The 14,893-nt window shown below is 48.8% G+C and overlaps 1 protein-coding gene across 4 annotated transcripts in view; it reads left to right on the top strand.

Moving 5' to 3' along the window:
- Positions 1-14,893, top strand: part of LARP1 (La ribonucleoprotein 1, translational regulator) — a 61,955-nt gene that overhangs the window by 26,745 nt on the left and 20,317 nt on the right. The window contains exons 1-4 of one of the 4 annotated variants that reach the window (XM_044947425.2): positions 5,787-6,171; positions 12,737-12,798; positions 13,062-13,127; positions 14,042-14,216. In XM_044947425.2, the coding sequence (XP_044803360.1) occupies positions 14,093-14,216 (124 nt within the window). In that variant the 5' untranslated portion in view covers positions 5,787-6,171; positions 12,737-12,798; positions 13,062-13,127; positions 14,042-14,092. Of the gene's footprint in view, positions 1-5,786; positions 6,172-6,493; positions 6,561-8,508; positions 8,533-12,736; positions 12,799-13,061; positions 13,128-14,041; positions 14,217-14,893 lie in introns of those variants that run through there. The other 3 variants (XM_044947424.2, XM_044947426.2, XM_025292362.3) reach the window with 3 other exon arrangements.

Below are 14,893 nucleotides of genomic sequence, written 5' to 3'. Positions count from 1 at the left end.
ACTGGAGTAGGTTGCCATTTCCTTCTCCAGGAGGTCTTTCCGACCCAGGGATCGAACCCAGGTCTTCTGCATTGCAGGCGGTCTCCTACATTGCAGGCAGATTCTTTACCAACTGAGCCACCAGGGAAGCCCAGTCAGTTCTAAAATACTAATACTAAAAAATCTCCCTGGCCTCGAAAGCAAAAATAAACAAATGGGGCCTAATCAAACTTAAGAGCTTTTTGCACAAGAGGAAATCATAAACAAGACAACCTGTGGAATGGGAGAAAATATTTGTAAACAGTGCAACTTGCAAGGGGTTAATTTCCAAAATATTCAGACAGCTCATACAGCTTAATATCAAAAAAGAAACAACCCAGTCAAAAAAGTGGGCACAAGACCTGAATAGGCATTTGTTCAGAGAAGATACACAGATGGCCAATCGGCACATGAAGAGATGCTTAGCATCACTAATTATTAGAGAAATGCCAGTCAAAACTACAATGAGGTATCACGTCACACCAGTTAGAATGGCCATCTTCAAAAAGTCTACAAATAATAAATGCTGGAGACGGTATGGAGGAAAGGGACACCCTCCTACACTGTTGGTGGTAATGTAAACTGGTACAGCCACCACAGGAAAACAATATGAAGGTTCTTAAAAAACTAAAAATAGAGCTACCGTATAATACAATTATCCCACTCTGGGGCACAGAGCTGGACAAAACTATAATTCAAAAAGATACACATTAACCTCCCCCCTTACCCCCCTGCCGCCCAGTGTTCATAGCAGCACTATAATAGCCAAGACATGGAAGCAACCTGAAGTGTCCATTGACAGATGAATGGATAAAGATGGTACATATATACAGTGAAAGAGTAATCAACCATAAAAAATGAAATACTGCCTTTTGTAGCAGCATAGATGGACCTAGAGATTATCATACTAAAGTAAGACAGAAAGACTAGTATTATATCACTTTTGTAAAATCTAAATAAATACAAATGAATTTACTTACAAAACTGAAACAACCTCACAGATACCGAAAGCAAACTTGGGGGAAGGAGAGAGATAAAGTAGGAGTATAAGATTAACACACTGCTATACATAAAATGAGGAGAAGGCAATGGCATCCCACTCCAGTACTCTTGCCTGGAAAATCCCATGGACGGAGGAGCCTGGTAGGCTGCAGTCCATGGGGTCACTAGGAGTTGGACACGACTGAGTGACCTCACTTTCACTTTTCTCTTTGATGCACTGGAGAAGGAAATGGCAACCCACTCCAGTGTTCTTGCCTGGAGAATCCCAGGGATGGGGGAGCCTGATGGGCTACCGTCTCTGGGGTCGCACAGAGTCGGACACGACTGAAGCGAGTTAGCAGCAGCAGCAGCATACATAAAATGTGATTCCCAAGGTGGCTCAGACAGCGGTTAAGAATCTGCCTGCAATGCAGGAGATCCAGGTTTGATCCCTGGGTCCTGGGTCAGGAAGATCCCCTGGAGAAGGGAATGGCAAACCCACTACAGTATTCTTACCTGGAGAATCCCATGGACAGAGAAGCCTGGTGAGCTACAGTCCATGGGGTCACAGATTCAGACACAACTGAAGCGACTTAGCATGTATGAAATAGGTAAGCAAATAAGAATTACTGTATTGTATAGCATACGGAATTATTTTTGATATCTTGTAATAACATATAATGGAAAATAATCTGAAAATATATATATATAACTGAATCACTTTGCTGTACATGTGAAACTTTAACACAGTATTGTAAATCAACTATGCTTCGTAAAAAAATTTTTAAATACTAAATGCAATTTTGTGGTTCTGAGTAAGCCCTGTCAGAGTTAGGAGGTGAAACTCATTTGGTCTATAACTTCAGGTATGTCCAGAGAAAACCTACCTTAGAATTACTAAGCAGATTCCTGGTTCCACTGTTCCTGAGCAAGAATCTCTGGAGAGAGGGACCCAGGATTCTGTATTTTGACAAGCTCCTCAGGAATTAATTTTTTTGCATTCTGAAATCTTACGGCCCAGGTCATTTGTAGCAGTGGTGTCAGGTGGATTGTACCCTTGGAAAACTGGCTTCGTCTAAGGTTGTGGTTAGGGTGATCAGTGAGTGTGAGGATAGAATTAAAAGGTGTCAGAAGTGCAGATGACTGGATCCTCACACCCCAAGCATAGTCCTTAGTAGAGAAATGGAAGCTGCCCAGAGGGGAATTCTCCCAGGCCCTAAGGACAAGGGCTGCAGTGCTGGGGCCAGGGCCGGTCAGTCTCCCGACCACCAGGCCCCTGCCCTGGACACGTGGCTCACTGTTGTGGGGCATGGCAGTGGTTCTTTTCTACTGTGGCCAGATTCCGCTGTTAAAAAGACACGATCTCTAGTTAAATTTGATTTTCAGATAAGCAGCAAATAAGTTTTTTAGTATGCTGCTGCTAAGTCGCTTCAGTCGTGTCTGACTCTGTGCGACCCCAGAGACGGCAGCCCACCAGGCTCCGCTGTCCCTGGGATTCTCCAGGCAAGAACACTGGAGTGGGTTGCCATTTCCTTCTCCAGTGCATGAAAGTGAAAAGTGAAAGCGAAGTTGCTCGGTCGTGTCCAACTCTTAGTGACCCCATGGACTGCAGCCCACCAGGCTCCTCTGTCCATGGGATTTTCCAGGCAAGAGTACTGGAGTGCCATGCCATTGCCTTCTCTGTGTCCCAAATATTGCATGGGACATAATTAATCTAAAAATTTACTGTTATTTACCTGAAATATGCTAAATCTGGCAAATTGTTATCTTTTTAAAAAGATTTTTATTAAAGCACCAGATTCAGTAATTGACTCATTTTCTTAAATAATTATTTTTAATAATTAAAAAAATGCATTTAAAGATGCATTTATGGTAGTTTTCTGTTTACCTCTGCCCTTATTTTAAGCTGTTAATCCTGTGAGCTGGCAGCCACCATGAACCCCTTTCACCGTTTCAGAAAATGAGAGGTTAAGTCTTACTCTAGGATCTTCCATGCGAGGTGCTTTTCTGCTTCCTGAAGAACCTGCCTGCTTGGGTTTCATTCCTCTGTGGCCCTGTTAATGCCTATCAGGTTACAAGCCGCATGAGAAATTGCTCAGATAAGACCATCTCCCCTGGCTTTATGAGTTCCTTATTTTGATGACAGCTGGTGGTTAGAGCATTCTTAGGTTTACGTGGACTCCGAAGTCCGGGATAGCTGCTCTGTCCTGCCTCTTAGCCCAGGGGCCTACTTGGTTGGGTAGATGGGTAATGTAGGGGGTCACGTCTCCTCTATATTTGCTGAAGGGGGGAGGGAGTGGAATAGGTCACCAGTCAGCAAGGGTGTGGAGTCTGCTGGTAGGGCAGCCTGTCTCCTTATCCACAGTGTCCCAGTTGGGGTTTCTTATGTATGACGAGGCCTCCAAGCCTGGCCCAGACTCAGCAGCAGAAACAGATCAACTACTTTTGTGGGGAGCAAGGCCAGTCTGGCTAAATTGGGTTAGGGGAATTAGTCTTTATCCAAGCACTTCAATTCCCCTTGTGCTTCTGGAACGATTGGCAAGTCTCTACTATTCCTGCTGAAGTTTTCCTGTTACCAAATGTCCCCAACCTGCAGGACTGGAGCTGTTGGGATCTGAGCATTTCAGGGAGCAGGAACCTGAGGATCAGTGAGGATGCCCAGCCTGCCTCACTGGGTAGATGGCTGGTCAGGCCTTTGGGGCCTGCCTGCCACACATCTTCCAGAGGGGCCGAGAGCCTCCCCTGGAGAAGTCAGGTCGCTGGTGAAAGTGGGACCCTACACTCCCAGATCCACTTCAGCCAGAGTACCCCTCCTTTTCTGCAAGTAGTCCAATTCCATGTGAAAAGCTGTTCTTAAAAACGGGGACTTCTGGGTCTATTATAGGCATCATCAGTGGGTGTAGGGAGCAGTACCTGGAATGTTTGGGCCCCTGAGGCCCTGCCGCCCAGTCTGCGAATTAATGTAGTTGTGTTGTTGAGTGGCCTCCCGACCTGTGGGGAAAACTCTGAACCACAAGGCAGCAACTTGAGGTCCAGTGCTAGCTTCACAGCAATTCCCTGGGCGCGGGCACAGCCTGGTTCCTCCTGGGCCTCGGTCTTCCTGGCCGTACAATGGCATGAGTTCTCAAGTCCCTTCCAGCCTTTCTGTCCAGTAACAGGGATAATCCAGAGCAGTTTCTTGGGGATTCAGAAGCCTCTTGCAGCAAAGAATGCCTTAGACTTAGGACAGTTAAAATGAGTTTGTGTTAGGTGGTAGGTGACCACAGGCACAAGGAAAAAGGAGCTTTGATGTCAGCAGCCTCCTGCATAAAGGACGATGGTGTCAGTGGGGCAGCAGAGCATTGCAGCCTGCCTGAGGATTGGCTCTGAAATCCAGGGCCTGGCTGCTGGATGATGGGCCTGCCCCTCAGGGCTTAGGAGAGCAATACAGGAGCCTACAGGCTGGATATGGCTTGGAAAAGTTTTGTTTTTTTAATGTGAATTCATTAATTGTATTTAGAAAGCAGAAAATTACTCTTCCACACCAAGTTTATTTTTCTGTATTTTTTAAAAACTCAGATGCTCTGGCAACATAAGCTTGCATTCCTGTGTGGTGTGGCGACTGCCTTTGAGTGGGTGCTGCCCTCTGCGCTGGTGTCTGTGCTTCCCCGCTTGCCACGCCGCCAGCCAGCTCTGTGATTTGTGATGTAGCCCAGGGCCTGGGGGCTTATGCCTGAAGTCGGGGACCGCCGGGGAGTTTCAGGGCTGTTTTGTTTGCTGCTCACACTCTGTTCTGTTTTCCACAGCTGATGTCTGGTGTTTGGGTTGAAGCACACTGCTTCCAACTTGAAGGAGAACAGGGCATAGGTCTAGACTCAAAGGTTTGCAGCTGCTAGGCTGCACAGCTGTGCTGTTCAGACATAATGCAAAGGGGTAATTAACCTCTCTACCCAGGAAAGAATGCTCTGGAAGTTCTTTGAGAGGCACCCATACCGATGTAAAATTCTTCATTCAGCAAATACTTCTGTGGGCCAGCCATGAACAGGCTGCAGTCCTGGGTTCCAGGGGCCAGTGAGCAATGCAGAAAGATCCCTACCCTTGTGGAAATCCCAGTCATTGCCTATATAGGGCATGTTGCTGGCTGGTGAAGCCCAAGGTGGAGTCAAGCTGTACCTGGGTTTTAGTCTACCTAAGGCAGGTGGCCTCTCTGAGCCTCAGTTTCCTCATCTATAAACCGGGAGTCATCATCACCTTACCTGTCTCCTAGCGTGGTTGTGAAAAGTAAATGAGCCACTGCGTGTGAGCAATTGGTGTGGATAGTGTATGGACTTAGTAATTGATTAGTCTGGTGCGGTTGAGATGCACACAAATGCAAACATTTCAGGGGCTCATGAGTGCTCTGAAGACCCCACATGATAGACTGAATTAGAACTTGATCCAGAGTTGCTAGTTGGGCAATTAAGAAAGGCCTTGAGAAGAATTTATGCTGAGATCTGTGAATAATGTCACACAGTATATATACTCTATGACCCTGGGCAAGTCTCTTCCCTGAGTTTCATTTTCCAAGCAACTGGAATGTCTTTTTGAGGCAGTTACATGAAATAGCACAAAGCAACTTAGAGCAGTTATTGGTGCCTACTCAGCACTTAGTAAAAGGTGGTTATTAGAATTACTGTTCTAACTAGAACCAAATGTGCTCTTCAGAAAGGCTGGGTCAGGGAGCTGGCACTTGAAGGCCAGAGGCTTCTCTGGCTGCTGGTATATTTCAGCTGTGATGATCATTAATTAGCTTTGGGGCAGGACTTCAGGGATTGGTACTGGTAGTGGGCGTGACCACAGCCACCCCAGGGTGGCTTACTTGGGCAGGGAGAGTCACCGCAGGCTAAAGGGTCACCGCCAGCTAAAGATAGTTGACTGGGGCTGGGCCGGACCAGGCAGCGTCATGTGACCAGAGCCTGCCGCCTGCGCTCCTCCTCCCAGGCCCAAGGGGCACAGACTCTTCAGGAGCTTGCTTTGAGCGAAGTCCCATGAGCTGGACTTCTGAAGGTTTCCTCTCTCCTCTTACTCCTTTTCATAACGGCACCCTTCAGCCCCCTCCTGTGTTTCCTCTGCACGTCTGGGGGAAATCAGGGTGGGAAAGCTGGTCAGAGAGAGCTGTCTGAAAAGTGGTGGCAACAGTAGGAATCAGTGAAGGTGAGGATGGTTAACAAAGCTTTTTTTTTTTTTACTCTTTAGATGAGTGTTCATGGGGGGGGGGGGTAGGGTTGGTGTTGGGATCAGTGGGAATGGGATGAAAAGTCGGTGGTCCCCAAACTCCTCCTCTAAAGACCCCACCGCACCCCCGGGCTGGATGACAGCTGAGAATACACCAAACTTTTCTGACTGTGCCCCCAGGCTGGCCTGGGAGGGACGGGCACAGGTGGGTGATACAATCTAGACTCCTGTTGGCATTGCACTCTGCCTTAATGGTTTCTCTGCCTTCCGCAGTGAGGGTCCTGGGCTCCAGCTCTCAGGCAGTGGTTGGGGCAGAATCTGTGTCAGCTGGATGCCTGTCCCTGCCCCCCACCCTCATTGGGGCAGAGGTAGGAATGGGGGAGCTGGAGGGTGGGCCTAGAGGGGACGCCTCTTCCCTCACAGGACTGTGGGGTGCCAGATAGGTGTGTTTGGGGTCCGTTTCCCTTGGCTTCTCTCTGGGTGGGGAAGAAGGGGATTGTCAAGTTGCCAGTTGTCCAATCCTAGGAATGTCACTGGTCTTGCTCCATGACCTTAGATTTCCCTGTAGTGGGCCTTGGTTTTCTCCAGTGTGTAGGGCGATTTGAGGGTCTGCCCTGTTGACCACAATGAGGAGGTAAATTGGACCCTCCTGCTAGTGGTTGAAAGCACAGGATTTAGAGTCAGATTGCTTGACTTCAAATCCTGTTCTGTTGCTTGCAGGCTGTGATCTTGGTAAATAACCTTTCCACCGTGTTCCTTCATTTCCTCAGTTGTAAAATGAGACCAGTTAGAGGAGCTAACTCAGTGTTAAAACAGTGCATGGCATTTCATAAGTGCTCACTGTTAACATTATGGCCACAGCTTGGTGCTAGCATCTCTTCTGCTCTGATGAGAAGTTTCATTGCTTGCCATCTTACCTTCTCTTCCTTCTCCCTCTAGATAGGAATATCCTGTGTTCAGTTGAGGAAGGTGAGGGAAGCCCAGGGAGGGTGGCTGGTAGGGAGTGTCTCCAAGATTATACAATTGATGAGTATTGGAGTCTAGACTAGGTTCCGCTGGGACCCAGCAGTGCCTGTGAACACTTGTTTCTCTGCCTGGGGGAAGGCTCCAGCTAAAATAAAGGCTGAGGATTGAGGCCATAGACTCAGGAACTAGCACTTGGAACAGCAAAGCTCAGCTGTATTGCCAGGTCCTGAGCTAGATGCCAGAATCACTGCTATGAAAGCAGCCTGGTACCTGCTGTCAAGGGGGGTGGGGTCGGGTTGAGAATAGATAAGTAACCAGGCAGCTGACACAGTACAGTGAGAGCACAGAGCCAGGGTAGTTCACCTGGGATGTGGTTGTCTCTTCAAGAAGTTGACCTAATGGCCATAGGAATAGGTCAGCAGACGGGTACGAACGCCACTAATGCAGCCCCTAACAAATGACCTTGTTCCCCAAGGCAGAAGTTCTTTGCACTCAGGGTAAATTCAGCCTTTTTAGATACTTCGCTAATCTCCAAGAGATGATGCCAGCCCCAAAATAAATGTTTGGCCTTCCCCTGTCCTCCTGGCACTAAGGCATGAAACCTAGTAGTTCCTCTGGCCAGCCCCATCCTTCAGGCCTTCTCCCATCTAGCCCGGCCCCATCTCACTTTTCACCCACACTCATCCCTCAGTTTCATTTCCAGCTTTTCCCTTCCTGTTACCAGTCTTCATTTATTTAGCTGTACCAGATCTTAGTTATGGCACTCAGAGTCTTCAATCTTCTTTGGAGAGTGGGAATCTAGTTCCCTGACCAGGGATCGAACCCAGGCTCAAACCCTGGATTAAGAGTGCAGAGTTTTAGTCACTGGACTCCAGGGAAGTCCCCCTCTTATCAGTTCTTTTTTCTGTAACCTGATGAGTTTGACTCATATCCGCATACCTTCCCCCCCAAAATCCTTCCCTAGTTTCTTGCTAGTTTACCAAGTCCTTGCTCCTTAAGACCTACATCTGGCCCTTCTAGGTAGCTTCCCCCTGTGCCCTCCCCAAAAGGGTCAGCAGCTTTAGGATCCTTCTGGAAGCAAGCAGTGTAGAAAATACAGTTGGGACCTCCCTGATTGCACAGTGGATAAGAATCCACCTACCAAATGTAGGGGGCAGGGGTTTGATCCCCAATCCAGGAGGATCCCACAGGCGGCAGAGCAACAGAGCCTGTGAGCCAGAACTATTGGTCCATGCTCTAGGGCCCGAGAGCCACAACTACTGAAGCCCACACACTCTAGAGCCTGTGCTCTGCAGCAAGAGAAGCTACTTCAGCGCAACTGGAGAGAAGTCCCTGCTTGCCACACACAGCAGTGAAGATCCAGTGCAACCAAAAGTAAACAAATGAAAAATAATTTTTTTTAAATGGGCTTGACCTTTGAACAATACAGGTTTGAACTGTGTGGGTCCATTAATATGTGGCTATTCTCGATGTAAAAGCAGTACTGCCTGATGTTAAGTTGGATTTTTTGACCGTGTTGGAGGTGAGTGCTCCTAACCCCTGTGTTATTCAAGGGTCACCCATACTTTGTGTTTTTACCTGGGTTTACACCAGGTGTGTTTGGGCTTAGGTCTGTTTGTAGGCTGACAGAGACTCCTTGAGGCCAGGCTCTCTTCCTCTTCTGTGCTGAGAAAAAGGTGGAGTGGCTGAATTTCTTCAACTGAAAGGAACTTCAGGCCTTCCCTCTGCTCTTCCTTCCTCTGGTGTGGCAGGGGTTTATACCACAGCCTCCCTGGGGACTGAGGCAAATTTCCCGCCCCCCCCCCCCCCCTCTTCCTTCTTTCCTCTCTCCTGGGGAGACCTGCCCTGGAGCCAGCCCCTTTCTTGGGGGGGAGGTGGGGCGCAGAGTGTGGAAAAAGAACCAGGCTCCAGGAGAGGAGGGTATTGGTTTAGCTCCCCTTCTCTTCACCAGTCACAGTCTTAAGTGAAAATAGTGAGTCTGCTGATCAGATAGAGCTTCATGAAAAATCTCCTGGTCTCCCTGTTCCCTCCCAAACCCCACCTCCACTGCACAGAGATTCTGGTGTGCTTCATTTAATACACGAATGAGTGTGTGTTTGTAGAAAGCCCCTTGACACCGCCCCCACCCCCCCCGCCCCCGCTCCCCGGAACAACATTCAGTACTGGCTCCTAGCAGACTCCATTTTCGCCTCTTCCATATCCCGGCTAACCTCTGCTTGTTTTGATGGAGAAGGGAGACACTCACAGAGCCTCTGCCTGCCATCCTCCTCCCCCTGAGTGCTGGGCTCACCTCGGGCCACCTCACCACACCTCTGCCTGGGAACCTCTCCCCGACACCAGTGACTCTTCACCAGGAGATGGCGGGACGGTGCTCTGAGATTATACCAGGAAAGCTTTTTGACCCATTTTCCCACCAGTGGACATGGGGAATCTCTGGTGAGCTGGAAGGAGCACTGGACAGAGGGAGCTGAGGCTTCTAGTGCCCATCCCGGCTCTTCCCTAGGGAAGCCCCTTATTAGCCTTTGGGAGCCTCAGTTGCCTGTCTGAATGGAAGAAATCAGAACCACGGGCCTTTTTTGCTGCTCTCATGTCCTACAGCTGTTTTCTTGGGCACATGCGAGGTGGTGAGTGTAGTGTGTCCCGAGCTGGGCTTGGGTCAGTGGTGGCTGTTAGTGGTGCTGGACATAAGGACTGGCCTCTTGCACAAAAGATTGGTTTCCATTGGGAGCCATTTTAGATGCTAGGCCCTGTATATTGTGGAGCTGTGCTGTGTGTGCCCACGTTTGTACACACGTGCATGCGCCTGGTGAAGGTGGATAGTTGGGAGGGGACCCAGAAAAGGATGTGTAATTGAAGTTAGAAAACCTAGTCTTTTTTTCCAGCCTGCCCCCAGGGCCTGACAATAGCTCATCTGAGCCTTCCTGCATTCCCCTAGGCCCTGCGGGATTTTTTAACAGAGCTAGGGATTTTGCTTAAAGGTAGCAGTGGTTCTCTCTCCCTAAAGTATTTCTCTGTCTCTCTGGGGAATTTTATTCTTCCTTAGAGCAGGGGCAGCTCGAGGCCCTACCTGAGAGCAGAGTAGGAACCAGGGTACTGAGGGTCCTTGGGATAGAGGGAGGCTAACTAGGGATGGGGCCTTTTCAGCAAACTTTTCAAAGGGCTGACTGATTGGTTTTTGGGTGTGCCCAGAGAGCCACATTCCCCTGGTCAGCTTGGGATTGGTGGGGGAGTAGGGAATCCGTGGGGTCTTTTAGTGGAAGCAGGGCACTCCCATTAAGGAGAGCCTGAACTTTTAGCGGTGCTTTACCATTTGTGATCTTGAACAAGGTGTTAGGCAGGGTAATTACAGGATTTGATTCTTCCCAATTTTGAAAGAGTTTTTGTTAGAGGAAATAAGACGGTGACCTGACAAAACTTTGCCTTAAACCTTTTTAGGTAGTCTTCAAGAGCACTTTGCCCTCTGAATCTGATTTCCCATTCCACTTTCATGATAATGACGTTGATGGTGCTGGCCTTTTGGCCTGCTCTTGTCCTGGTAGCATGCAGGGAGTGTTTTTGGGGTCTATAGGCTGGGTCCCTGGAGAAGTAATTACTGCCACAGCTCATGTGTAATCGAGGGAGTTGATCTTCTAACAGCTGCCTCTGCTGGTCCTAGTCAGGGAGCTGCGTGGTATTAGGCTGCTCTGGGCCAAACGAGTTAGCAAGAGAATCAGTGTGGAGTACGGAGTTCCCTGGGCTTACAGGCTCCATCCTCTTGGAACTGAAAGAGATTTTCTGGTTCTCCACTGCCCAGCACTGGGAATAGGGGATGCTGTGGTTTGGGTTATAGAGCCCCAGCTCTCCTTTAGCATGTGGAATGTCTTGAGGCAGTGGCTCCAGTATGGGGTGGAAGCCAAGAATTCAGTGGCCTCCCAGTTAGGAATCAGGCAAGGACTCTCTTCTCATTAAGGGAACATGCGTCTGATCAAGAAGTGGAACATTCCTTTTGAGACCAGCTGGACAAATTCTCTGCTCAGAGACTGGGGGCAGCTCTTGTCCTGGCATAGCTGGCCAACAATGGAGGCAAAGGGATGGGTGAGCAGAGTCCCGGGTTGTATCTTATCCTGTGGGTCTCTGGGAAGGAAGGGTTCAGAAACTCCTGGTCTTCAGAACCAACTTGGAAAAACAAGTATAGGTGTAGAAAGGACCAGACTTATTAGAGCCACTTCCTTATAAAAAAAATTTTTTTTTCCCCAAAAGCCCCTGGATTTTCCTGGCTTGCCAGTGGTTAAGACTCTGCACTTATATTGCAGGGGCTGCAGGTGCAATTCCTGGTCAGGGAGCTATGACCCTGGGTGATGCGCAGTACAGCCAAAAAATAAAATTAAAAGTAATAAAAATAGAAAGCTCTTCTCTGCTCTGGTTGAAACTACTGGAGAATCCCAAACAAAATTAAATCACTGTAAACATACTACTTAAGTGAAAGTGAAATCGCTCAGTCGTGTCCAACTCTTTGCAACCCCGTGGACGGTAACCTACCAGGCTCCACGGTCCATGGGATTTTCCAGGCAAGAATACTGGAGTGGGCTGCCCTTTTCTTCTCCAGGAAATCTTCCCAACCCAGGGATCGAACCCGGGTCTCCTGCGTTGCAGACAGACGCTTTACCGTCTGAGCCACCAGGGAAGCCCAAAGATACTACTTAGGTCCTGGTAATATTTGGTTATATGTCTTCCAGAGTTCCTACTATGTGTATTTGTATGTATACCTTTTCAATTTATTTTACAAAAATAGGATTATAATTTTTTTTCATTACTGTGTTTATGTTTTCATATCAGTAGAGATCATTATCATTTAAGAACACTCTGGAAGTTGCTCAACTTTTATTTAGCCAGTTCCCTACTGTTAGACATTATTTTCAGTGTTTTTGAAATTATGAATAGCTCTTTCAACATCTTTGCACATAAGCCTAAACGTTTGTCTAATTTGTATCATTAGGATAAATTCCTGAAGGTGGAACCATTGAGTCAAATGTAGGGGGTGATGGTCTTACTTTTCCTCTGGAAACTTGGAAGACAGGCACATCTTCCTGTTGGTGACCACAGATCACTGAGGACAGAGCCGGCTCTGATGCACATGCCTTAGAAGAGGTCTTGGACTTCTTGGTTGCCCACTTAGGGTTTTTGTCTTGCCTTCCTAAGTCTACTCACACGAAGACTTCTAGAACGTTTGAGCTAGAGAGAGCCTTTCAGATTCCTTTATGGGATCTGCTGTGATTCAGGAGCCCTGGATTATAGAGCAAATCCTGCCGTGGACCTAGGGTCTCCAGGCCTCAGTCCCCCTTACACAAGAGGGTAAGAGCTGTGAGAGACCAGTGTTGAATTCCTGGGGTTTGGGCTGTCTGCTTCTTCCATGATCTCACTTTACGTAATTTCTTCAGAAAGCAGGGTTTGAGCACGTGTCCCTCTTCTGTCCACCACGTCTTCTGTCTGGGAACCTACAGGTTGCTTGGTGGCATGGGGCAGTGATGAGGGTGAGGAGCTGGTCAGGGCCCTCTCTGAGGGGTGCTGTATAACCACGTCTCCTTTCTTTCTTCCACAGAACATTCTGCCCCGGCAAAGGTGGTGAGGGCAGCAGTTCCTAAACCACGCAAAGGTGGCAAGGTAAGAAATATGAGTTGGCAACCCAGGGGTGGGGGTGGGCTTCCTGGATGGAAGTGGTAGCCTCTTTTCTGTTGTAGTGAGTGCTTCTGGGCTGCAGGGGATTTCTGAATAGCAGAGGCACTTTTTCTGGGTCTTTGTTGTGGATAGTTCTCGTGGACAGACTGGTTTTGGCTTATGATCTCTTGGTGGAGCTGTATTTTGGATGAGGGCCTGAATGGTGGAGGCAGGGTTACCCTGGAACCCTCACAGAATGTGCCTTGTAGGTTGGTGACTTTGGAGATGCAATCAACTGGCCAACACCTGGAGAGATAGCCCATAAGAGTGTGCAGGTGAGTCTGTGGGGAGGGATGGGCGGGTTTGAACTCCATCTACATGTTCACATTTGGCCTCAAGCTTTCAGTGCCTCGGGTGTTAATTTTCTGTTTTTTAGAACGAGTGGTTGGAAAATATGGGCAACATTGAAATAGCTAAGAATCATCCTTTGAGCCCTTGCTGTGTGACACAGACTGCCAAGTGCCATTTATCCACCATTTCACCTAATCCTCGGTGACTCCTAGATAGGCCCTTCGGTAATTCCCATTTTACAGATGAGGCCACTGAGGCCGGGAGGGGAGGTTAATCACTAGTCCTTGATGGCCAGGCGGGGGTTGAAAATCAGTGTGTCATGTTCTAAAACCTGTGTTCTCCACTTGGATTGCCTGTGAGTGCAGCAGAATGGTCATTAGGGCAGGTACCCACCTCTAGACCGCAGGTTATGGGGAAGCTGACATAGCTTTCCTAAGCCCCAGCAGAAGGTGGACCCCGGTCAGTCCTTTCCCCACCAGCATCTTTTTTCCTGGGCTGACGGCAAGATCTCTCATCGGCTTGGGCCAGTGGGCTTTGTTCACAGACAGGATTGGTGTGGACAGACCAGAGGCCAGTGTCTCCTCCATCCCACTGGTGATTCAGACCACATGGTTCTGTTGTAGGGAGTAAACAGCTAGCCTTTGCAGGCCACAGCCCACGTCGACGGGTTGTCTCTCTCATTTAGACTTAAGGGACCTGGAGAGGCGGGTTGTCCTCTGCCTCTCGCCTGTTTGACCACTCTTCCCAGCAAAGGCATGTCAGGCGTGAAAACAGGGCTACAGGATACATCCACCCCAACCTGCATCACGTGCTCCGGTGACAGGGAGCTCCCTTCCTTCCCATCCTGAGTGGCTTTCAGATGCACATCACCTCCCTGTTCCTCTGCTTCCTGCTGCAGCCACAGGCCCACAAGTCTCAGCCTACCCGCAAGCTACCACCCAAAAAGGACATGAAGGAACAGGAGAAAGGAGAGGGGAGTGATAGTAAGGAGAGCCCGAAAACCAAATCCGATGAATCGGGGGAGGAGAAGAATGGGGACGAGGACTGCCAGCGAGGGGGACAGAAGAAGAAAGGTGAGTGACTTGGAGCAGAACTTGGGAGAAGGTAGCAGGCAGAATCAGGAAATGTGAGAACTCGAGGGCTGCTGGAGCAATTTCAGGAGCCCCCCAGAAGTGCTTGAGAGTCTGATGGGTGTAGGCTGCTGGGCCATCAAGCTTCCTTCTAACTATCTGTCCATCAGTTCTTTTCCTATAACCAGCATTTGGAAAGCCCTGTCCTCAGCACTGGGGTTCAAGCAGTGCAGAAGACAGGCGGTCCCTCCCTCAGCGCGTTCTTGGTGTCTGTTGACATATTGCTGCCTTGTGTTAGATTTCATTTAAATACAGGCGATCCCATTGCTTGGGCTGAAATGGCTAGGATACAGGTTTGGCTGCTGTCATATGTATCTAGAGGGAACAGTGGTTCAGCCAATATGGAAGATTGTTTCTTTCACTTGAGAGCTTGGTAGAAGTAGGCCAGGCCTATAATGGCAGCTCTTTGATTCCTTTGTCTTGCTGCGTGTTGGCTCTTCTCATCCCAGGTGACTCACTCTACTTAGCAGGATGGGGAAAGGGGAGAATAGCTCCTTGCTTTTTAGGGATGCACCCTAGAATTGACTGCTTCCACTCAGCTCTCCTTGGCATGTATCTAGGGGAGCCTGGAGGTGCAGTCTTGATTCCAGGCTGCCATGTGTCTGGCTGTAGATGGTGTG

The sequence above is a fragment of the Bubalus bubalis genome, chromosome 9, assembly GCF_019923935.1.
Source record: "Bubalus bubalis isolate 160015118507 breed Murrah chromosome 9, NDDB_SH_1, whole genome shotgun sequence".
NCBI classification, from domain to species: Eukaryota; Metazoa; Chordata; class Mammalia; order Artiodactyla; family Bovidae; genus Bubalus; species Bubalus bubalis.
The sequence above is the reverse complement of the archived record's forward strand: the minus strand, read 5'-3'. Positions and strand labels throughout refer to the sequence as shown.